The sequence below is a fragment of the Anarrhichthys ocellatus genome, unplaced genomic scaffold (genome assembly GCF_004355925.1).
Source record: "Anarrhichthys ocellatus isolate YVR2014 unplaced genomic scaffold, GSC_Weel_1.0 scaffold125, whole genome shotgun sequence".
Classification (NCBI taxonomy): Eukaryota; Metazoa; Chordata; class Actinopteri; order Perciformes; family Anarhichadidae; genus Anarrhichthys; species Anarrhichthys ocellatus.
Window position 1 is genome coordinate 28928 of NW_022280155.1, and position 24753 is coordinate 53680.

Genomic DNA, 24753 nt, shown 5'->3' on the forward strand with positions numbered 1-24753 from the left:
AAGCCAGTACCACCACCCCACCTTGCAGCTCTGGGAGTGTGAGAGAAAGAGTACACATCTGACAGAGCTGCAGGTGTGGTGGTATTTTCTGGCGTGATCCAGGTCTCAGTTAGAGCAAGAAACCTGAGAGAGAGCAAGGAAGCGTAGCCCGAGATAAACTCAGCTTTCGGCACTGCCGACTGGCAATTCCAGTGCCCCCCCGGTACCACTTGCTCAACATGAGCTGAGAGAGTAGGATAAATGAGGTTAGCGGGGTCACGGCACCTGGGAGTGGCCCAATGTCTACGTGACCACCGAGCAGAAGAGAGGACCGAAATCAGATGCAAACACATGGTTTGAACAATAAAAATGAGGTAAGTACACGTTCGAGAAGTCTTAGCTTGACGAAGTCGGGCTTGAAAAAGTGGCCTTGTTGCCTTTGTTCGCCCTAGCCTTCGTCTGCCAGACGCTTGAAAGCTGACGCTTCCAGCCTACAGAAGTGCTTAAGGACAGCAATCTACTGATTGTCTGCCAGGAGTGTAGGCTCCTCCCTTGCAATTAGCAAAGCTATTCAGCAGCTGAGACTAAATCACACCTCCTCAGACAGGCAGAAACTCAGTCCAATCACCACTGAGGCAAGCCTAAGTACAGCTATAAAGACAACTTAGTTAAAGTAAGAATAAAATACCTATCAGATTCTGGGTGAGTCAGAAGTTCAGTTCTTGCTCCAGAAGTTGAAAACAGTCAACTAATGCTTTCACAACAGATAGGATAATAAAACACATCCGACTTGGTGTGCAAGGTTTCTTACCTGCAAGGTAACCGATTTTATCGGATGACGGATTAAAAGGTTGCATACAATAATGTGTGCTTGGCAACAGAGAAATGGAAACCAAATTCATGCTATGGGGTCCAATCAGTTTTGTGTTTTGAACACAGTCACGCTGCTTCGCCATGTCTTCATTTTATCATGACAGACACCTTTACATTGATGTAACACTGTTGATTCCGGTGTCTGTCCATGTTTCAAAGGGAAATCCAGTATACAGTACCAAAGGTTTTTTTACTCTCTAATGTTCCGATACATTTTCTCTGGTTGACATAATAATTTGACATTGACCATCAAGGAACCAATCCATCTTTAAATATAGTGTGCTTATTTGTTTAATTGTGACGGATTGATTATTTATAGTATTCAACATGGTAATAATAAATCTACTGTTCCTTTAAAACTCATTGTACCATACACATCATTGAACAGCAAAGTTCACCTTGACGGGCTAATGAACAGTTATTTCACTGCATACAGTAACTGTTTTTTTAGAGCTTGGCCAAATGTCGAATAATCCCTCAAAATAACAACAAACATTGTAAACATACCTGCAAACTTGTCACTTTTCGGGGGGGGTCAACTGGCCAGCCAGCGTTTCTCAGATTGAAGTAAGACGAGGAGAAAAGTTTATGTCGTGGTCTTTGCAATAAAACATCTTTGACGTGTCGAGTCTTGGCCAATCAGCGTTAAGATGTCTACAGCGTCTTCATTTCCCTCTGTTAAAGTTTAAGTTACGTTGTGCATGCGGAACTTTGTCGATTGTTAACGTTCGGCATTATCGCGATTTAGGAGGAAAAAACGTAACGTGATAAAACATGCAGCCCCCCCCGGTGTTCCGGTTCAGTCCACACGGTCACTCATTAACGTTAAACCGGAACACCGGCGCATCTGGTTGCAGGTTGTTTGTTTTAACTCAAAGTAGAATGAGGCAATTTCATGGTGCTAACTTTTATGACCACGAAACATGAGGCCCAGATACTGATGAGATGATGAAGAGGACTTGTCTTATCACTTCATTTTCTTATCAGAGTACACCAGAATGCTACATTATCCCCCCCGGACTGGCTTTTGTGCTTCTTACCAAACGAAGAAACAGTAGACTTTACATTTCAAAATCAGCAGCACAAGGCATATGTTTCAAAAGTACCATTTCACAGTTTTTTATTCACTATCAAATAACACAAAACTTTACATTCAGACACGTCACGCTTGCTTTTCTAGGGCTTCTCATTAGAAAACTGAGAACATCCAAGTGAACTTTATGTCTTTGAGTTTGTTATTATAAACAATAACTGGCTGATCTTTTAAGTCAGTAATGAAACACATTTTATATGAACAGTTGAAGCGCTGACTCAGATATTGCTGAATGACTCCGATGCACCGTTGCTTCTTGAGTTTGCCGCTTCTGACAAATGGTACATATCTGAAAGACAAAAAAACAAATTGTTAACAGCTAATTCAAATGGACGGAAAAATTGCAAAATTGAAAACAACTACTTGCATCTTCTTCCACGCAGTCGATTTATCCAGCTTAGTCCACTGTGAGAGGCAATGCCACCACTGGTACTCTATGGTAGAAAAAAGTGCATGTAAAAGTAAGTGATTGCAGAAAAGACTTGCGTAATTGTCATTGAGATTGATTGATTAAAAGCCTGTAGATTCAACTACAGGCATGCATCATTAGGAACAAGGAAAACCTACATGAATTTAACAGAGTTTATGTTTGGGAAATAAAATAAAAAATACTTACTCTTGTTGTATTATTTGAGCCTGTGCTTGATGTAGGTATTTTTCTTGACAGGATAGAACGGATCTAAAGGCACAATCAAATTTATGTCAATGTCAGATTTTAGTATGTTCTACTACTATGCAATTTGGTATATATTTAGCAAGACTAACGCTTAAAAGTAACAGTTTGACATTGTGGGTAATAAGCTTACTCGCTTTCCAATGATGTGTTTTTAAGTGAGCTTTAGAGGTAATGGTAGGCAGATTTTTTTACTTTGGACAGAGCCAGGCTAGCTGCTGCCAGTCTTTATGCTAAGCTAATTGCCTCCTGTCTCTAAGCTCCACACTCAAGCCGAAATTCTACTTTTAGAGTAAGCGAGGGTCCACTAGAGTCCACATGATGTACATTTTGTCATCAGTGGGTGTAGGGGTATTGGCAATTTGTTGCTAAGCTACAGTATAAACAGAACTATTACGTTGTGTCTGCAGCTGAATGCACCTGTTTGGGAGTATAACCGAGGCTTTAGTGCATACATGAAGGTGGCACAGGTGGAAAGTACCACATTTTCTCAAGTGCTGTACTTAAGTAAAGTTTTGAGGTACTTGTTCTTAACTTGAGTATTTATATTTTGTGCTACATAATACTTCTACCCCACTACAATCCTGGGGAAATATTGTACTTCTGTACTGTTACCAATTACTTCGCAGATTACACACAGAAAACTGAAAATACAATGAATAGCTAAGTAGTAGCAATTAGCTACACATCAGCCAACTACAACAGTAAAAAAAACTGCTTTATCATGATAATGTAATTATAGAATATATAATCATATCAATAACATTGATAGGAACCCTTCTGCTCAATAAGGAGTACTTTTATTTTTGATACTGTAAGTACATTTGAGTCACAATACTACTGTACTATCGTTTGAGAATAATTTATGAAATGCAGGATTTAAATACTCCCTCCACTGCTTTTCATCGATCTCTTCCAGAAGCAAATAAGTGCATTTCCTAAAAAAAACTATTTCCTTGAAGCCAACTTACCTTTGAATCAAACAGTGTCCCGAACACTAAAATGAAGAAACCCTGAGGAAAGGCAGATGACATGCAGATATCTTTAGAATCGAAAGGACGGAACACAAAGTGTTTCATTACACAAAAATACTGCCATGTAATTATTAAATTACAACGTATTTCAATAGTGGCAAATACCTGTAGTGAATTGAAGAAGGCAAAGGCAATGTGGATTCCCTTATTTGTTGATGATATCATGGTTCCGATTCCTAAAGCCCAGGTCAGTCCGAATAAAGGAGTCAAAATGACCACACACCTTAGAATGACCACCAGTGTGTGCCTTTCATCTGTTTGGGCAGCGTCTCCCACACCTCTTCTCAGCATTTTGAACAAGACCACGATTACAATTATGAGGTTGATGGAAACTATTACCAAGGCAGGTATCACCAAGGCCAGCAGGGCATGTGTCTCAAACCAGTTGAGCCAACAAGCCTTGTCTTTCCTGATGTATCCATTTCCTGGTGCTGTGACAGCAACAGTAATAACAGCTATAATCAGAGGGCACCCATAGCCTAATAGGAAGCCAATGCCCAACATGGTTGACCTGGACATGTGGGAGAAGACCATAACCGTCCGGTAGAAGAGCAGTAGGCCTGACACCAGCATCCAAAAGAACACAGCGAGGTAGAAAAAGTGCATGAAAAATGTTGCTGTGCTGCATGGTCCAACTGGAACCACAAAGTTCTCCCCTGGGTTTTCGAGGGGGTTCTTAGCAATAGAGGCTCCGATGATGAAACAGATGTTGGCGATCAACAGAGACAGGGCAGTGTTAATGATGGAAACATGACGCATGAAGGCAGTGCTATTTCTGGTAATGGCTTTCCAAACGTATCCTTCAATTATCAGACATATAACTAAGCTTGCCAGAGATATCGCAACCCCAACATAAGTGATTATATCCAAGGCGACTCCCAGCCCTGGAGGGATGTCAGTCGCCATCAGAATTGAGAAGGAGGTGAGATGGTTGCAGTTGCAGGTTACTATGTCGTTTATGTCGGAAATAAATGTACAGCCCTCATCATCCCAACCACCCAGATTATTAAAGACTGTAAAGTTCCAGAAGACGCACTGTGGGACTTGTGACAGCGACTTGTTCAGCTTTCTGTAGCGCAGAGTAACATTCTGAATTGTTTCATTCATATTTATTTGGACAAGCACGACAGCAGCATTGATGACAGTCTCATTGTTGGTGGCATTGAAGAGGCTGGAGTTCCGCGCCGGCATAACATTGTTAAGAGTAGCAAAGGTAATGGTGGTGATAAAGACATTGATAAGGTTGGGGTCGTCTGGTAGTTCTAAGAAGACGCTTGAATTCAGATTTGCCATGAAGCAGTTGTTAAATGTGGTACTGCTTAATATGATCCGTGGAGTCGTAAAGTTAACCTCCTCCACCAATCTACTAGCGAGGGTCTCCATGGAACCCAGTAGACTTGAGCTCGTATTACTGGTTTCATTTGCATTCAGAAATTCCCAGGACTCTCTTGAATCATCACCAATGATGACATCAACTGTTTCAAGTACATCCTGAAGTACATCCTGCAGATGAAGAGACATTTCATTGTGAGGGTGGGGCCTCTTCACAAAGTACACACATAACCTTTATTAACAGGCTACAGAGGGGAAGGTTTAACATACCTTTATGTCAGATGCACTGATTTCATCACCGATATTGGCTATGTTCCCTATGATGTCAACGATAGCGGATATGGTTGCAGGTGAATCAGAAACTTGAGTTTGTTCATTTCTGACAATCATACTTAGATTCGCCACAAATTCTGGCACCGTCTCCTCATTCAAATTCTAAAAGAATGAAACATCAGAAACACAAAAACATATTCATGACATATGCAGAGATGTTTCTTCCTGGTCACTAGAAACTGCTACAGACAACAGCTGTGCACCTTTCAAGCCACAAGAGGAAAGAGCAGGCTAAAAGAATTGGCTGGTCTTAAGGATGTCTCAGTTATTTTGGACCGATCTCGATCTGAGTCCTTTAATATTGTGTATCTGCCATACTGGGTGCATCCAATATTTACTTGAATGTTAATAAAAATGTATTTGACACATTGTAATAACAGCTGTAGCCTACTGCATCTGACGCACATTATTGTTCAAAAGTGTCTTCATCCAAATAGTGAAGGTCCTGGTTCAAAATTGATAAGCTCAAATTAATGATGTAAATAATTGTTTTAACTTGGAGGAAGGGAGACACGGGAGAACCAGACCCAGGAATGCGTGGGGCAGACTGTCAGGCCCCGCTGCAGTAAAATGAGAGGTTTTCTTAAGGGACTCTGGTGCTCAGAAACACCACCGCTTTTGTCAACAAGGGACCGCCATAATTAACATGAAATTCATTTCCTCGTAATAACTTTAAATAAACATTGTCTCATACAATTTGGTCAGGACATTCACAATGGCAAGTCTGCTACTGATAATCCCTGCACCTCAGTACATACCAGATACCTTACATCACAGAAGCATCAGACACATCTATAATAGAATCATTATTGACCAGTTGTCTTAGTGAATGTTTTCATATCAAATCCACAACCTGATTAAAACCAGGATACAACATAAAATGTCATGTCATGAAGATGATATGGCTCAGACTAGAAGTTGAGTTAAGTTGAAGCTACATATTGGTGAAATGGCATAATTGATCACCTACCTCCGAAGCAATTAACAATTCATTGATTTTTGTTACAATGCAGGTGTCCTCCAAAAGTTTCCACTCTCCTGGTAGCTGACACCGCGCCTTCTTGAACCCTGCTAGACCTTCATCACATTCTATGCTTGATTCGTCGTCTTTTTTTTCCATCCCCATATGGAGGATCATCACATAATACATCTGAAGAGTTAAATTATCAATTAGTGTCTCACATGAAGATGGCAAAAAAAAACATCTTAGGGAACAGCAAAATCATATTTTAAGTGTTGCTCTTACCGTCTATGAAAACGTTCAACCTAGTTTGATCTTGATTAGATTTATCCTTGACTTTACAAGTGAAAACCATTTCCTTTGCTACGCTGCAGCTCTCGAACGAGTAATCATACTTGATGCAGTTTCCTCCATCGACTTGGCCTGTGAACGTTAAACAGTGTTGTTAACGAGAGAAACTGCAAATAGCTGAGTCCAGCGTTTCAGTATGGTCAGATTGAGTAGTTTTCAACGTCACTTGATACTTACTATAGTCCAGTCCTACCCACTCGATCTTATAGGGGGACTGCACACAACACTCAAGGGGTTGTGTCTCTCCCTCCTTACATTTAGCATTGACTTCCCTCCGCAGTCGTATATTGGGAGCTTGTGTGATATCCGTTACATCTCCTTTTTGCCTGAAAGTTATGATTCCGCCCGTCAGAGTACATTCGTAACGTCCTGTGATTAAGAGAAGCAAGTGTCAATGGTTGCAATTTTATGCTGTAAAATAAAGAAACATTCTAACTTTTCACTATAGCTGTTACTAAACATTTTTGATACTGATACATTGACATTATTTTTCGAGATGAATGTTGTGGCTAGTATGCCAGCTAAAAAGGGACAATGTGTCCACTTTTTAAGTGGATGTCCAATCAGTGTTGATGGTAAATGTAGTCCATTGAAGCATTTCCTTAGTGCGTGCTATATTGACCCTGAGGGCTTTCTGCCAGAAATTGTTTATTTAAACCCAAAACATGATCTTTTCCTAAACCTAACCAAGTGAGATTATTGTCTAAACATTACAAGATTTGTGGGAGAAAGTCCTGAAGGCAAACATCTGCCATGTGTGCACTGCAAGCATCAAAACCACACACAGGTTGCTGCTGTGCTGAAACTAAACAAGAATGACACAATAAACAACGCTGTGTGCGGCGCACCGATAGAAGATATTGTTGCTTCTTCTGACATGACAATGGAGCCGAGTAAACACTATGCGCACAACGATGGGAATTATATACAAAATATATAATTACACTAATTTCATCTCACAGCACAAACTCCCAGTAGCTCTGGGGATTGCAGCAACTTCCGGTTCTGAAAAATGAAGCTTTAAACCTGCATTCTTTCTAATGGCCATCAGGGGCGAATCCTGGTTGCAAAAAGAAGTCTGAAAATGACTGATTTATTACCTCAGTCGACATTGTAAACATGAGTTTATGGTCTCAATTGCTAGTTTAAAGTATTCTTCAATACAGCATGATGTTCATTTTATAAATTATGGTCCCATTTAGAGTAAAATAGACATAAAAAAGGATATGATTTAGGGAGGGGCTACATTGTGATTGACAGGTCGCTACCACAGCGTTGTCCTGTGGGAGTTGTTTGTGACACTGTGTGTGGGTTAAAGTTCTAAGACTAAAAAACCCAGTGTGTTTTCAGTTCATGAAATTAAGATGGTAAATGGACTGTACTTGTATCGGGTTTTTCTAGTCTTCCAACTACTCAAAGGGCTTTAACACTAAAGGTCATCATTCACCCATTCATACACTGATGGCAGGGGCTACCATGCAAGGTGCCACCTGCCCATCAGTACTCTAACTAATCCTCATACCCATACCTGGAGCAATTTTTGTTCAATGTTTGGTCGTGCTTAGCTCCAAACTCTCGTGTCATTTGTGGTTGGAAAAAACCAAGACGGCGATGGCCAAAACAACACAATCAAGGCCTCAAAACCACAGTCAACTAACCAATGGGAGCCCTCACTGTTGCCGATGTCGGAGCAGTCTCCAATAGACCCCAGGGGGCTTTCGGCCTGAGTGTATGCCCTTTTAAGTCGCATTAAGCACGGAGTTGCATATTATTTTGTATTATGTATTTAAATATTTTGATTTGCCGATCTCATTCTGGAAGGTTTCGGGATCATGTTCCGGCAGGATTAAGCAAAGGACCAACAGAAGTTTCCTATGTTTTGCATCCCAGCTGCTGAGTGGAGGGATAAGGGGCATATAGAGGCACTGTTGGACAGAAGCTAGCGCGCAATGCATCCTGGTACATGTAGGCACTGCAAGCATGGCTCCGCAAGCAGGACAACTCTGCTTTTTTGGTCAATATAGTACGCACAGTTTTTTTGCTTCGATTCACTTAATTTACTATCAACACCGAACACATACTGTAGGTGCCAAATATTTCCTAAAACAAGAAGAGGAATTAATTTCTCTAAAACAAAAACAAAAAAAGTAATTTTACTCTAACACAGGAAAAGACAACTTTAATATTTATTCACAATATTCTGACATAACAGGAATAGAATCCCCAAACTATGATATATCTGATCTCAATTCACATAAATATGGAATGTAGAACCCAGCTTTGAGTGGTGAGGTAACTACTGCTTTATACAAATTGCAAAGTGATATTGTGGTAATTTATTTCTTATTAGTCAACAAATTCAGCTAGCTTTGACTTACCAATATCACGAAGGATGACGTTCTCAATTTGAAGGCTAGAGGTCAAACCAGAATCAGTTTTTGTAATCCTTCCATCGATTTCAATTTTCTTTCCATTCAATTTCCACACAGAACCGGTCATGACTGCCTCATTCAGGTTGTCCTCACACATCAGCTTCATGGGTTCGCCAGTTAGAAGGGGGCCTGGAGGAACAATGCGAGTTTGACCTTTGGAAAAATGAAAAGATATCAGTTTGGAATTCAATCAAGTAAACAAAAATGTCTTACCTACTAGCTTTTTTGAACTTACTGTTGAACAGCGCAGTAACTGAGCCAATAACAGAAGCAATGTGTAGCATTGCTTCTGGAAGGTTTTTATTTGCATTGTCCACTTCAGATGGATTAATTTCCGTTGTCAGAATATCAAAGTCTGTTATTATGCTTCCTTCCCTGTAAGAACAAACACAAGTCAGCGTTGTGGTGTAAAATGTGTACGGGTTCCTGCTTCCAAACATTTTTGACAGAAGAATTGCCAATACCTGAATCCGGTCACAGAGACATTGACAAACCCTGTGATTCCCTTATACTGGTTAAATAACTGTGGAAGAGATTAATAATATCAACATCGGAACACGAAGAACTGAAAATACAAGGACCAACTGAATATGGTGTTATCAATGCACTTACCACTGTACGAATATTTTTCCTAAGATCCTTGTATGCAAAACTTGATGCATTATTTAAATCGTCTGTGTAGGTTTTGTTTAATTCGACAGACATTTCCACGTTGAATTCTGTTTATTTAAAAGAGATGAAATACATGAGCAAAGCTATGGTTAAATACTTATGCTTTAAAGAAACTGACAAACACCAGTACAAAAAAGTCAGATGGACAGGACACAAAAGAAAAAACACAAGAGAGTGGACAATAAACCATGGCTCACTGTAGGATCTATTTGAACACCAGTGCATATCAATGGTGTATAAAACCATTTCTCTCAAAAGTGTTCATATCCTCTTAAAACATCCTTTGCCATTGAAGTTTTGAGCTGTAACGTGGCTGGCGGAATTTATATAGGCAGGCCGATAATCCAGCAGTATTCAGTGCAATTTGGTAGATGATTTAACAAACACACACACACTGTATGGGAAAGTATAGCCCCCTACTTTGAACAGTGCAATATGTGCAATACTTGAACAGTATTTGTAGCATAACGTAGCATTTTATCATTGTTAATTGTACTGTATATATTAAGGGCTCGAGTACTGACCTCTGTGCGAGGACCCTATTAAAGGAAGGAATTATTAAATATGCAAATTAATCACCTTTTCGAGGGGCTTAACATGCTCAGAAAGTTGGGACAGTTTGCATACGCATCACATGTGAGGAAAATGGTATATTCTAGGGGTCTCTGGCTTTGGAGTGCCAAAATGGCTCCTTTCAAAGCCCCCTATACAAAGTTGCTTGAATATACATTTTAAATGAAGCCGTTCATTGAGGTTTCACTTACATGTATGAAATTTGGTAGGTGGATGTAAAATGTGGAGACGTACAAAAAAGCCACTTGGAGTGACTGAGGTGTTAGTCTGAACTACTTGCAAGGGCCTGTTTTCTGCCCAATATATTGTTGGAGGGCATGCACCCCAGTGCAACTGCACTGTCTGCTCTGTTTATAATTAAGCCCCTGACTCTGAAGCCATAAATGAGGTAAAGTTTTTTTTAAATATGTGTATGAATGGTATTCTAGTGCCTGACATTACATCATCAAATGAGACAACTGGAACAGTGGTGTTTAAGACATCTGATTTAAGTAATGTAATTAATAATACAAGATACATTTAGTGATCATAAATGGATCCGAAGGACCATTTTTTGGGCAATGAAACAATACCTGTTTGGCTGTCAGTAGTGGTGGAGATAGTGGGAGAAACTCTGGTGGTGGTAGTGGTTGTAGCCTTGGTACTTGTAGCCGTTTTGGGGGTTGGAGCTGGAGTGGAGGTAACAACTGATTAACTATAATGTTTTTTATTTTTTATTTGTGTGCTAAAACAATTATTTTTCCATCACTTACTTGTTCCAATTGTTGTAGTTGTTGTGGTTACTGCTGTTGTGATCACGCCTGTTGTTGCAGCTGAAAAGATGATTTTATAATCATGTTACATTGGAAAGTGAAATCCTTCAAGTGAAGGTATATTACAGAAAATATTTTAATAAATGTCAACCAGGGATGAGATGTCCCAGCACACATTTCTAAATACCCACTGGTAAAGACAGCTGATGGTGATGTCAGAATTCTAGAGACATTTCATAACAGTGTGTTACTGCTGACAGTATAAGGCAACAGTATTCTAGCCCTGATCAGTTGCCTTTACAACATGTATACTGCACTGCAATGGATGCATAGTTTGAATACCTAATACCATGGTATAACTACCATGTTATAAGCATGAAGAACATTGCAACTATTCTTGGTGTAGTTTGGGTGTTACGATGTGATTTGGCAATACATGTTCAGTCAGGATCAGCAATATTCTGATCATATGCAATTCTTGAAAATATAAATGTATTTATTATATATTTAACTTTTAAATCATTTTTTGGAATCTGAAAAGACCATTTGAACATTTATTTGTCAGAGTGTTGCCTAAATCTTATTTGTAAATATGTTTTGTGCTTGTCATAAGTTCAATACTGTCTTCCCAGTCTTACTTGTTGATGGAGTTGTTGTTGAAATAGGACACGCTGTAAAGTCTGTAAGCAGGAAGAGAGAGAGGAGTCGCTGCTGAATAGATACAAATATAGGGAAATATAGAGACTGACACATCAAAGGTAATTACCACTGTACACTTTAATTGCTTGACTATAACTCGCGTCATTCTTCCAGATATTACATTTCAAAAAGTGGAGTCATCTTTCATTTAAGGAAAAGACAATTGCAATAATTGACAAACTATTGCGACCCAATTCACAATCAAGAAAAGAGCATGCATTAACTTTTAGGGCCACTGATTGGCCCACTATCGCAGCAGCTCCAGGCAACGAGAATAATGCCGACTGAGCTAAAGTTTTAACTTGGGAGGAATTGGAGGGTGGGCACCATGCGTCCGCGATAATTAGGTCCCGCCACGTAGGTTGGGGGACCACATCTGTATGAACGCTGTGCAGTGCACCCCACTGGTACCGGTATCAATTTAGGAGCACTGGCATTGGTAATGGCATTTTTTAAACTATACCCAGCCACACTAAGTGTCTTATCTTCATTTAAATTTTTATACAAAAGCATGAGTTGAAAAAGGGTTTCTACAATGAGGCACATCACATTCTGGCTTGAAAGCAATAACGACTACAGATCAACTTACTGTGCTGATCAGCAGGCTGGCAGTGTTGTCCATCAGGAGGAATGGCACTGATGCATCCACATGTGTCCTCAGTGATGTTGTCACAGGATCCGTACTGGAGACACTGGTCACATGACCAACGATACTGGTCCTCACATCTGCATTGATAACCGGCGCTGCTCGGAGAGCAAACTGGAGACAATCATATACATTGTGTAAAACATGTGCATGTATAACACATTTCAAAGACATATATTCGATGTAAATAGAGCCTTGAAAACCTGTATAATATTTGTAGTTACAAAAAACAAACTTATGTGTTTGATGTTGTCTAAAATATTTTCAATGTGACATTCACAAGAGCATCTCATGCTGCTGAACTGTCCTACCAGCTATGTTTGTTCATTGTGACACTTGACTTCATGGATTGGTACAGACACAGTATCAGTTTGAGTTGGGTTGGTACACTCTGATAACACCTTGTTTTTTCCTGAGCCGCCAGTTAAAAGATTTCTTGACATTTTGCCAGTCAGAGTCATCATCTGATGTTGTCATTGAGTGTCATGATTAGCTGCTGGTGCATTTTGAACTTAGTGCTGCTTTTGTCAAATATATTTCACACACTAAAACAGATCAATCAACTGTGAATCAATACAAAATGTGTTCATATCTATATCATGGAACTTGAGAAATTATGCATGCCAAATTTGGAGATGGAAATAAAATAAAATAAACATATATATAATAAAATACAACTTGCGCTATGTGCTGTCAATTCAATGTGTAAAATATTTAAAATACATCACAAGATGGAAAACAATTTTGTATATACTGAATAACTTAAAGGTGCAGTGTGTAGAATATGGCTCCATCTAGCAGTGAGGCTGCAGATTGCAACCAAGTGAAACTTGTCCTGCGTGCCAATTCACATGCCATTTCATCTGCATAAGCAGCAACAGCCAATCCCCTGTAACAGGGTCTCATGCCTCAGAAGGTTGGGTTGAGTTGTGTGCTGAAATAGGGTATGGCCTGCTTGTGCTCTCCTTGTGTCAGGACTGCATTAGCAAATCCTTGTTTTTCTGCTACGAACAAGTGAAAAGGTTTGGAGTAGTCTGTGTTAATCAGAGCCTGTGCACTTAACAGATCAGCCTTAAATAGCATGAAAGTATTTTCCGCAATGGTGGTCCATTGCAGAAGAACGGTTTTGTTCTGAACTGCGGTTTTCATGAGATCGCGGAGTGGTTGAGACTTGAGAGTATAGTCTGAGAACCATGGACGGCTATAACCAGCCATTCCCAAACATTTGTTTGATTGTCGCTTTGCAGATGACCTCCAGATCCTTGGAGTGCAGTCCAACCTGATGATTATGTTATATGTTAAAACCTACAAACACCCACAGGGTGGCCCTGTATGCTGATGATATCTTGATCTATTTAAGTACCCCCTCTAACTCCTTTTTTGAATTAATGAGCCTGCTAAAAACATTTGGTAGATATGCAGGATATAAACTAAATCTGCAAATAACACAAATTTTGACTTTTAATTGTACACCTCCTAAAAACATTAGAGAGAAATTTCACCTTAACTGGGACCAGAACTCCTTGAAATACCTAGGAATACACCTACCGAATAATATCTCAACATTGACAGAGATAAATTACACCCCCCTCTTAACAAAAATTAAAGATGACATACATCGATGGAACTCTATTTCTTTCCTCGGACTAAGCCATCTGTAAAAATGAATATTCTCCCACGATATCTGTTCTTATTTCAAGCACTTGCTGTAGAAACTGTAGAAATTCCCCCAAAACGAATTTCAAGATTTATTTGGCAAGGGAAAAAAACAAGGATTACATTTAAAACTCTACAACTCCCAAAAGAGGAAGGAGGAATGGGTCTACCCAATTTTAAGAATTACTTCTATGCTGTCCAGATTAAATCCTTAATTAACACGTGTACCACAACTTATTGTGCCAGGTGGAAAGATATTGAACTCTCTATTATGAATGATCCCCCAATGCATGCAGTATTGGCCCACAAAAACTCAGTGGCGGGCCTGCATTTTATACCTAGGCCTTCACTGTTGTCCTGCAGCTGAAATACCACCTTATAACCACATGATGGCACCACAGCTATTATTAGTTTCTAAGGCTGTAACTATGTACGTAGTAAATGTACGTATCTATGTACGTACCGTTCGGTACGAGACTTGCAATACGTTTGAATAGTACTCGAGCATTTGAAAAATGCAGAAGCTTATATTCAGGTAAATATAATGTTTACTGCGCTCATGGAGGACAGTGGTTCTCAGCTGGTCTGGCTGTGGGACCCACCATCATTCCTTAATGACAAGTCACGGCCCAAAGAGATCGTCTTAGGATTTTACTTTCACAACTTGAACATTGAACGTACTGCTCTGCAATGTCTTTCCTCGTCTCAGCCCCATGTTTCATGGTGTGTGGTACATCTCACTCAGTCAGAATGCCCATATTTGATTGGCTGAGCTGCATCACGTGATGTGATTCACTACCCGACTAAGCCTCTGCTGTTAAGTTTCGTTTCACGATAGTCACGTGCTCGCCCACTGACCAATCACAGCACACTCTGCACCTCGCGGCAGACACTGAGCTGCACTAATGCTGACGTCATTATAGGCCGGCTAGCAGGTGCTGACACATCAAAGAATACGCCCAACATGTCAAACTAAAGATCTGATTGGTTGAACACTATGACAATCAACAATATCGTCCCCATTCACTTAAACTGCACATGGATGCACTTGTGAGTCTGCAGGCCTCTGGCCTCTGTTCTTACCTAGAAACACAGAGGTGAAATCTGATTGGATAAAAGCTCTACTTAAAACAAGCTACACTGGAAGCAGAGCAACTGAGGAAGACAGGAGCTGTGCTATGAGAAAATAAGATAATGGGGAAAATATTTTTATAAATTGTGTTATGTTCCCATTTTAGGCATCTAAGGGATGCGGGGAGTAACGGTGTTACTTTACCCGGGGGAAGAGAGAGAGAGCACTGTGAAGGGTTTTAACAAAGGATCGTTTATTGGAGATAAGCCCGCGGCAAAACAAAACTACCCTCTGATAGTCAGAGGGCGACTCAAAGTGATAATCGCACCAACACGATGGCGACACCAGCCCACACGGCTGTACCCGGAGAGATCCACGGCACCACTCTCTGCGGCTTGGTTGCGGCTTCGCCCCGGAAGAAGGCTGTCCTTCCGGAGCTCCTCTCCTTTTAACCACGCCTCCGATTTTGATTGGGCCCAGCTGGCCTCTAGTAACGGGCGGCACCCGAGAGGACACTGCGTGTAATCACAACAACAACACACGGCACGTAACAAATTGTAATACATGTAGTGTATTTAAGAAAAATTATTAAATTATAAAATAGATATAGCTTTGGGATTCTGTTTAGGCCAGCAGAGAAGGCCTTGCAGGCCCTGACGACCCACCACTGCAAAAACTTGGGAAAGCTTATAGACAATTTACAAAATCCATGGATCAAATTCCATTTAGAAATCTGGAACGTGATCGAAGGAGAATATAAACTAGATCATAAACTACAAATACTTCAATGGCGTGCCTATGATCCGGGGTTCAAACCAAATGAAATGGATCATAGATTTAAATCCTGGATTCCAAAAGGTATAACAACATTCTATTCTCTGATGGAAAAGGGACAACTAAAGGACTTTGAACACCTGAAGAAAAAATATTCTCTTGAAGAATCAGATTTTTATAGATACCTCCAGATACGCAACCATTTTGAACTTAACATTAGAAATACAACAGACCTTGATGACCCAATACTGAGAATATTTCTCGGTGCCTACCAAAATGATTCAAATAAGGGAATTATCTCTAGATCCTACAAAGGCCTTATGACAAAAAAAAACCCACACTGCAGTATATGTTAAGGAAAAATGGGAAAGAGAAGGTAACCTCTCAATATCAAACAAGCACTGGTTGGATGTGTGTAAATTTCAATGGAAATGCACCAATTCTCACATGTGGCGGGAATTTGCGTGGAAGTGTGTTATTCGTTTCTTTATCACACTGAAGCAGAAGGCAAGCTTTGCTGGAGGGGATGCTACATGTTGGAGACGGTGTGGGGCTCGGGAAGCAAATCACCGGCATGTACTTGGAGTGTCCAGTGGTAAAACCTTTCATAAAACATTAAAAAGCATACTCAACACTGACCTGCCCCTGGGTGTCCAGATGAATACCTATTTGGCATTTTAATAACAGCTTGTAAAAAAGCACTCACAAAACGCTGGTTGCTTCCTGAGACCCCCACGATACAGGAATGGATAGATATAGTAAACAACATCTATGTTATGGTAAGGATCACTTTTTCCCTTCGCCTTCAGAAAAATGTGTTTATTCAACTCTGGGACAAGTGGGTGAGATACGTAAAACCCTTACGAACAGATTTTATGGAATAATGAATGAATGACCCTGTAATGTTGCTTTCGTTTAGCAAGCCTCATTGACCTCTATCCCATTCTCTCTCAAGTCCCCCCCCTGTCTGATGTTTTTTCATTTGTTAATGTGTACACTCTCCCAAATTACAACTGCCCCGTTACCGGCTACGAGGGAAAAGGAAGTTGAAGAAGACAGCACGATGAAGCTAAACCAACCCCAGGTGAGGGCATAGACCAGGATTCAAGCCGATGTCAGAAGGACCCCCCCTGAAGAACCATGAGGTTGCTGGAGGCTAAGACATGGAGCACTTCTCCTGGGTATAAGAGTAATATCTGGAGAAGGAGTAGAGTCAACTATACAAGACGAACAAGAAAATCCCCCTGTGTTGGACAGGAACCGACAGACCTGTCAACACCAGCACATTTGAAAGATCTTCAATGTGGACTGGAAACTTACATCACCCTGCTTAGAGTGTTGGCAAATGCCCCTTCTCCGTAACCAGAATAGATAGGGACGTACTATGAACAACATTGCAAAAGAAAACAGCGGAGATATCAAGCCCACCTCCACTTCTAGAGCAATGGGGGGCCACCCCGTCGGCGGCGGAAGAAGTAACGGTTAGAAGGACAGCAAACCATGCCATGTCCCACACTAGACAAGGCACCAAGAGGAAATCATCCCACTACACAACCTACGGACAACCAGAGGGACGAAATCACACCTATGCTTTCAATGCACACACCCTGGCAGGAACCAGTGGCATCGACAGCTGTCATTTGGACTGAATAAGAGGAGGCAACCCAAGCTGTATCTGGTACGAATACCTGTCCCATTGACTTGGGAGGAAGTAGGACGACCAATAGTCGCACCATTGACACGGCAGTGTGCTACAGCTGCCGCAAGATTACGGAAGGATATAATGCATCCAGCCCAGGAGGTACACCTCGAGGGAGCTATATGATTCCAACACCATCAGCCAAAAAGCAGACACAACCCAAGAAGGTAAGATAGCCGGAATACCAGTCTTGCCAGGTAATTACAGTGGTGCAGATGTGGAAATGGAACAGAACAACAGATGGGAGTAAGTGTCTGAAAGTGTCACGGGACATAATGAGGACTCAAGAGCCTACGAGGGACAAATCTATGGATGCAAGCTTGGCGACATCTACCAAACGGAGGTAAAAAGCCTCAGTGGACCACAACTCATTCCGGTGTACCCAAGTAATCACTCATCAGTGGTGCATGGAGTGGTGCATTCCTACCCTATCTTACCAAGAGACTTCAATGCATGTCGCGGACAGGCAACGTTGAAACTGCCGTATCACGTGATAGACGTCTCTTTGGAGCAACATCACCTGTATGAAAGGGTCACAAGGTCATTGGCAAAGTTAATCACCATCAAAGCCTTCCTCTACTGAATTGGAGAGAAATGTGGAATTGGACTGTTTCCATTTTATGGTGTCCCATTCTTGGCAGAACACATTGACAACATCACCTATATAATCTCCAAGAGTTTGCCAATGAGACCACAGAAGGATTCAAATTCCTGTCAGACTCAGCCAAAAGCCAGTGGATGGCCCTACTCCAACACGTAGCGGCTCTGGATTTCCTGCTAGTTAAGCAAGGTGGTCTGTGTGCTGCACTACATCCAAATGAAACAGGAACATTTTGTACTCTGGCTGTAGACATCACCGCCAACATGACCCACGTCATCCACACACTGAATAGCAAATGCCTTCGGTCCCAACGGAAGAACAGGAGTGCCCTACGGGTCTCAAAAATGGTAGGACATAATGGATAGAGGATGTCAACGCATCATTGCGCTCATAGTCAGTGCACTACTTACAATGCTCCTGATGCTGATGGGGTCCTAATCCTCATCCCCTGTGTCAAAATCATGATAACCAAAATGATGGGAAGTAAAGGACAATACTCAATCCAAGTTGTCCCGCTACTGCAAAGGAGCACACCAAGGAGGAGCAGATAGCAAGGGGAGACACTGTTGTATGAAGACATGGAGGATGCACAATCAAAGACGGACTCCAGAATCCTCACAGGTTACATCTACCTTGACCTATTGCCTGACTGAGAACCCCTCAGCAGGTCTCCCTCCCCTGAAGAGCCACCGTCCTATCAGAACATAATACAGCAGTTAAAAGCAATGGACATCAAGACGCAGCAGCAAAACGAAGACAAGAACCAGATCATGATTCCAAGAGCACCAGCCCTGACGGAAAGACCCACGTCTAACTAAATAAACGTGTCTCATGGCAGAACAACATATTTTAGAGACCTGGAGGCAAGGTTCTATGTAGTGGCAGATCTCCTACTACAACATCAGATAAAGAAATAGAAATGATCATCCACAACTCATAGACCACTGGCTCACTTTACAATTCCACCTACCACGGCCTCACAGATGTTTGAGGTGCAGTGACCCAGACTTCAGAGTATGGCGATATTGTAACAGAGCCCAAGTGATAACTGAGGAAATAACAAATTGTACATAACAACGGTAACAGGCTCTACCACTCATCAACATGCAACACTAGTGTTGGGTGGCAAAGCTACAATTTACAATTCAGCAGAGGGGTCCACTTATGGAATGTACCTTTCACAACTGTACTGATGAATGACCCTTACCACCACACAGGGAGTGTGACAAGATAATCAGTGAAACTTGAAAGCCACATCAGAGTGGATATTGCACTTGAAGGAAATATCCCAATCTGGTCAGAGTGCAAAGGTTGACACTGGCCAAAGCACTCATGTCCAGCAACATTCAGGAACTGTTGTGAAGACATAGTGTCCCCATAGGAGTGGCTGTCAGAAATATTTCAAGAAGGACAATTGGAAATCTATCCATAGTACATGAAACGAAAGAGGTCCCGGATTAGCGACTAATCCTTTTTTGAGGACTAATGCTTGACTGACAACTAACTATATTACAATTGTTGCAGATGCCGAAAGGGACTAATCCATGTGAAAAGTCCAGAAGGGTTAGGGAGACGGTCACTCCATCAAATTCCCAAACAATTAGGCGGATAACAGGAGGCCGGTCATGCCGCAGTATAGATACTGTGGATACCCAGCACCAATTCCTGATTGAGACAGTCTACCAGGAGGCCAAAGAGTGTTCAAGGCCCTGGACATCATTCGACAAGAACAGGTGATTTCCATTAGTAAATGCTGCCCCAGCATCCAAGTTAAATAATATAGCCTCAGGTGTCAATATGATCAGAGAAGGGAGTTGCAGCAGGGCTGTCATGGTCCTAACAGAGTGTGCCTACTAGTGACCACTACATATGAGATAAAAAGCTGTGTAGTCCCACTACATGGTACTTTCGTTCTGTACTCAACTCACCCGTTCCCCATAGTTACACACATAGAAAAATTGAGTAAAATGTACCAGACTGAGTATGAGAGATTGATGGCACTTGATAATGATGATGATAATTAGCAGGCATCAGCGAATCTGTATGAATTATGACACACGTAAAGAAATAGCAGCCCCTTGCCCCAGTTAGAAATAATACCTGGGTACTCAAACTATTCAGCAACCAAAAGCACTGCAATGGGCAGAAGAAGCCACCCTCAAGGAGTAACCATAAGGTAGTTCAAACTACTCCTAGAACCCTCATACACTCATGTAATGACACGTATAGGTCATATAGCTAACCACCTACGATGTAACAGTAATAACAATATGTAATCTGCTTGCATTACTCTTAGGTGTATAGGGCCTAAAAAACAGCGTATTCAGCATTAAACAGTTGGTCACCTTAAGTGACATAAGTAGGGTTAATATGTAATCATCTAAAATGTTATATAACAATAATATATATATATAGGTAGCCTATAGTTAAGTTGTGTGTTAACTTAAGACTGTAATAGTTAACCTTCTGGCCCATTTGGGGGCCGCTCGGGCTCACCACCCCTGAAAATATTGTTCGGAAAATGGACATTTTTCGCCAGAATTGTACATGTGTACTTTTTTTTTACCGGATTAAACTGCAACGTATGGGCAACACTATCATATAAGTCACTTCTTACACACTCCAAACACAACTATAGACTACTAATATAAGCATCTAGAAAATATGGCATAAAATCATGAAATCCTGGGCAGAAATCGGCGTTATATGTGCCTCAAATCAATATTTCCACCACGAAGCTAGCAGCTAGCCGGCTAATCCGCACATCGTTTAGCATTAGCATTTGACACAGAAAGCATAAATACCTTCGGTTTTTCTCTCCGTGAAACCAGTAGAACGCTGTGAGTGGACAAAGGTACCATGGTGCTGGTCTCCACCGGAAAAAATCCTTGGTTTGTGGTCACGTTTTATGAAATATTAGTACAAAAACATCGAAAATTGTCCGTTTTCAAGCTACCGTCATGTCCGCTAAGCGCATCCTGCTTACAGCCAAGCTGTTTCCTGTGGAAGGGGGGTCAACCCACCTCGGGCCAGCGGTCAGAATTTCGGCCAATGGAATTTTACGCTTGGGGATACGCGGCACTTCTTGCAACTTTACTCACTAAAACTTATGTCAATCAACACCCGCTTCGGCACCCGCCTTCCTGAGACTCTGACGCGTCGAAGGAGGGCTCATTGACTGAAATCGACCGATGATAGGCTGAGCTACAGCCCCATACACACAGACCAACTGAGAAAATCCTATGCATGAGAGCCAGAAACAGGCTCTAACAGGACTCTTGTCTCAAAATGATTTCAAACGGCTGTATTTGGATGTATTGAATAATATGAGTGATAACAAAAGTGAAATATATAGTTATATAGTATATAAAATTAGAATAGAGCATGAGAGAGAAATGAGAATTCGGATTGAAATTCTGTACTCAGACCGCCTATTATGCTGGCCTGCTTCACTCAATCTAAGTAAAATTAGCTTAGAGAGACCACAAACCTGTTGTACTATGACTGTGGAGTAATTTTAGGATTCAATCTGCATTATTTAAAAAAAAATGTTCAATAAAAGTGCTTTTTTTTCGGGCGAACCTGACACTTTTCAATTTGAGCTGTGTGCCATCTTCATTCACTATTAACCAGTAACATATACACAATATTTACACATCTGAATAAGTCTCTCACAAGTTTTACCTGTATTATACCATCAAAATTATTAAAATAGAACTTGTAGTTTCAGATGTACAGTCTTTAAGTATGGGTATGCAATTTTCGAGCAGAGGCCTAAAAATAGGGCTAGGGATTTTAATCAATAGAATATAGCTAAGAATGACAAACCTCTGAAGACAACAACAAACTCATGCATTCAGCCACGAGGTGCCAGTAACCATTTGCATGAGTGGTTCTCTACTGTGCGCAAAGCACATGGACCAGAAGACCAGCGGGAGGTTTTAGCATTTTCCAGAGAGAGTGACAACAGTCACTCGAGGGGGGAAATGTGGTAGGAAAATGTGTTCTTGTATTAGACTGAATGTGATCTTGTGTATTTGTATCCTTAATCTGATCTATTCAATTCAGATGTATTAACCAATCACCAATACAAAGTATATATGCACTTATGAGTTGTAACCCTTAAATCAAAGGTGAAGAAAAGTTCACTCCCTACAAAGACAAAAGCTTGATTGTGTTCACAGAGTTTGCATGAGTAACAAACAGGATGTTGGAGCCACGGTGGCAAGGAAAGGCTGCAGTCTGGACCACCGCTGCTCAGAGAGCAACCTGGATACCAAAACACAATGAATTTCACGTGTGGGAGCTAAATATGTTTTTCTAACTGTGAACTATTGATAATTAGATGTTAATTTGAACAATATGGCCAACATGACTTTGCATTAACAAAATAAATGTTTTTTTTCTTTTTAGTCAAGGACAGTACTGGACACAATATTATGAATGTAGAGACATGCATTTCACATAATAACTGGAAAAGAACCTTGAATCAAGAAAACCAAAACGACAGAAGCGACCATCTTTACCTGTAGAGATGTTGACACCATAGATTTGCACGTCATTGTTGATGCTGACAGGGTAAATGATGTTGCTCAGAATGGACAGCAGTGCATTTATTAGTGTCACATCTGAGATGTTCAACTCAACGGAAATGACGTATTCATAAAGAACCGGTGGAACTGCAAATAAAAAGAAGAAAATAAAAGAACAATTAGTTGCAGTAGTTTGATCATGTGGAGAGAAAAGAAAAGCGTTAACAAGAGTCTCGGTTGTGCATTTTCTTTTCTGATTGAAACAGCAGCGTCTTCTCAGCTTTACCTGTTGATGGTGACGTTGTTGTCTGAGGACACGTCGTAAAGTCTGTAGAGAGAAACAAAAGATATGTCACTTATTAATGTCATGAATTGATTTACAAATTAAATTAAAGAAAAGTAAAATATTTTAATTTTGGGCATTAAAATTGGAATCAGAATGCGATCATAGTACTCACTTTGATTGCTTATTGACTGACAGTACTGTCCATCTATGGGAAAAGCTTTAATGCACCGACATGTGCTGCTTGTATTACCATCACATTTCCCATAGGTGGCACACTTGTCACAAGGCCAAAGGTAGTCATCCTCACATTGGCACTGGATCCTAGTGAGGTCTTGGCTGCAAACTGAAAGCAAAAAAAAAACCCACTGTATTTTCTCTTATGAAAAGGTAAAACAGTTTAAGATAGACATAGACTAGAATCTCCGTGTTCTTACCTGTAGTGATATTAGCCTCTGTGATGAGTAATTGGGAGCTGATTTGGACAGGGAAAGGTATATTGTTTAGGGTGTTCCTCAGTTGATCTGCCTCTGTGGTTTTCACCTCAATGAAGATCTGGTATTCATAGAACACTGGAAGTACAGTTGGAAAAGAGACTGTAATTAGAAGCTAATTTCTTTGTGATTATTTTTGTTTCAAATCAAGGTCATGTGATGACACCCGAGCTAAGACTGTGAAATTCAGCTGAAAGTTCTGAACGATCTTAACTCTTTAATTCTTTTTTTTTGCATAAGTTTTCAATGCTCAAGAACGAACAGCCACGCTATTGTATTACAATACTTAAAGATGCATTTATTTCCATATAGAACAAAAACATCAAGATGCAGCTGAAATGTAAAAGAACACCTTTAATAATTAACCTTAAATTAAGCATAAAGTAACCTTTAAAATCACCTGTCTGTGGCTGGCAGTACTGCCCATTGGTAGGAATACTGTTGATGCACCCGCACGTGTCCCCAATGATCTCGTCACAGGCTCCGTATGTGATACAGTTGTCATGTGACCAAACATACTGTTCCTCACACCTGCACTGGAAGTTGGTACCATTTGGGAAACACACTAAACAAAACAACACACACACACACACACAGGTGAGTAAAAGTGTTAAAATATATGCAGTTTCATACATTTCACTCTTGGTTGAACACTACGAGGAACATGAGACACACCTTTTTGATCAATCATTCACAGGCCATTTGGTCTCTGCGGACTGCAGGATTTGATATTGTTAAACTGTAACTTGTGCGTGTGTGCAGGCCTTGATAGTTTTTGATAGCATTTTTTGTTGTTGTAAAAATAAGCGCATATATGCAAGGGCCCCCGCACCGCACCGGGCATCCCGAAGTCTGTACTTAGGGGGACAAAGGCAACTGGTGCCTGCGACTGCCCCAACCGCGGTGAACCGCCAAAATAGGAGATAAGACTCCTTTTCCACCCAAAGAACGCAACAGCAAACAGGTTTAGTAAACCGTAGAATGCAGCATCGATACAATACGATACCCTTCCAGCTGAACTGCATTCTCAATTACAATTATCCCGGATTTCGGTCGCAGTTTCAAACGAAGTAAATTGTAACAAAAACAAAAGGCAATAAAATTACTTAGTTTCAGGCAATCAAAGTTTGGCATAAAATAAATAATAATCTTTTTTTTACGTCATTTAATGTTGACTTTTCAATTCACGCGGTGTTGGTGTTTGTTTTTTTTTACAGTTCAGAAATATTTGACCAGTGC

The 24753-nt window shown here is 40.8% G+C and overlaps 1 protein-coding gene across 1 annotated transcript in view; it reads right to left on the bottom strand.

The window, feature by feature from the left end:
- Positions 1-1711: 1711 nt before the first annotated feature.
- LOC116399716 (adhesion G protein-coupled receptor F5-like) overlaps positions 1712-24753 on the bottom strand; it is a 29207-nt gene continuing 6165 nt past the window's right edge. The window contains 23 exon segments of the mRNA XM_031877089.1: positions 1712-2234; positions 2313-2379; positions 2562-2624; positions 3590-3631; positions 3758-5155; positions 5255-5419; positions 6288-6431; positions 6433-6467; positions 6564-6701; positions 6807-6998; positions 9008-9214; positions 9297-9436; positions 9526-9584; positions 9674-9780; positions 10879-10974; positions 11059-11118; positions 11697-11738; positions 12347-12517; positions 22732-22884; positions 23024-23065; positions 23196-23366; positions 23458-23592; positions 23915-24079. Coding sequence (XP_031732949.1) covers positions 2164-2234; positions 2313-2379; positions 2562-2624; positions 3590-3631; positions 3758-5155; positions 5255-5419; positions 6288-6431; positions 6433-6467; positions 6564-6701; positions 6807-6998; positions 9008-9214; positions 9297-9436; positions 9526-9584; positions 9674-9780; positions 10879-10974; positions 11059-11118; positions 11697-11738; positions 12347-12517; positions 22732-22884; positions 23024-23065; positions 23196-23366; positions 23458-23592; positions 23915-24079 — 3863 coding nt within the window. The 3' untranslated portion in view covers positions 1712-2163.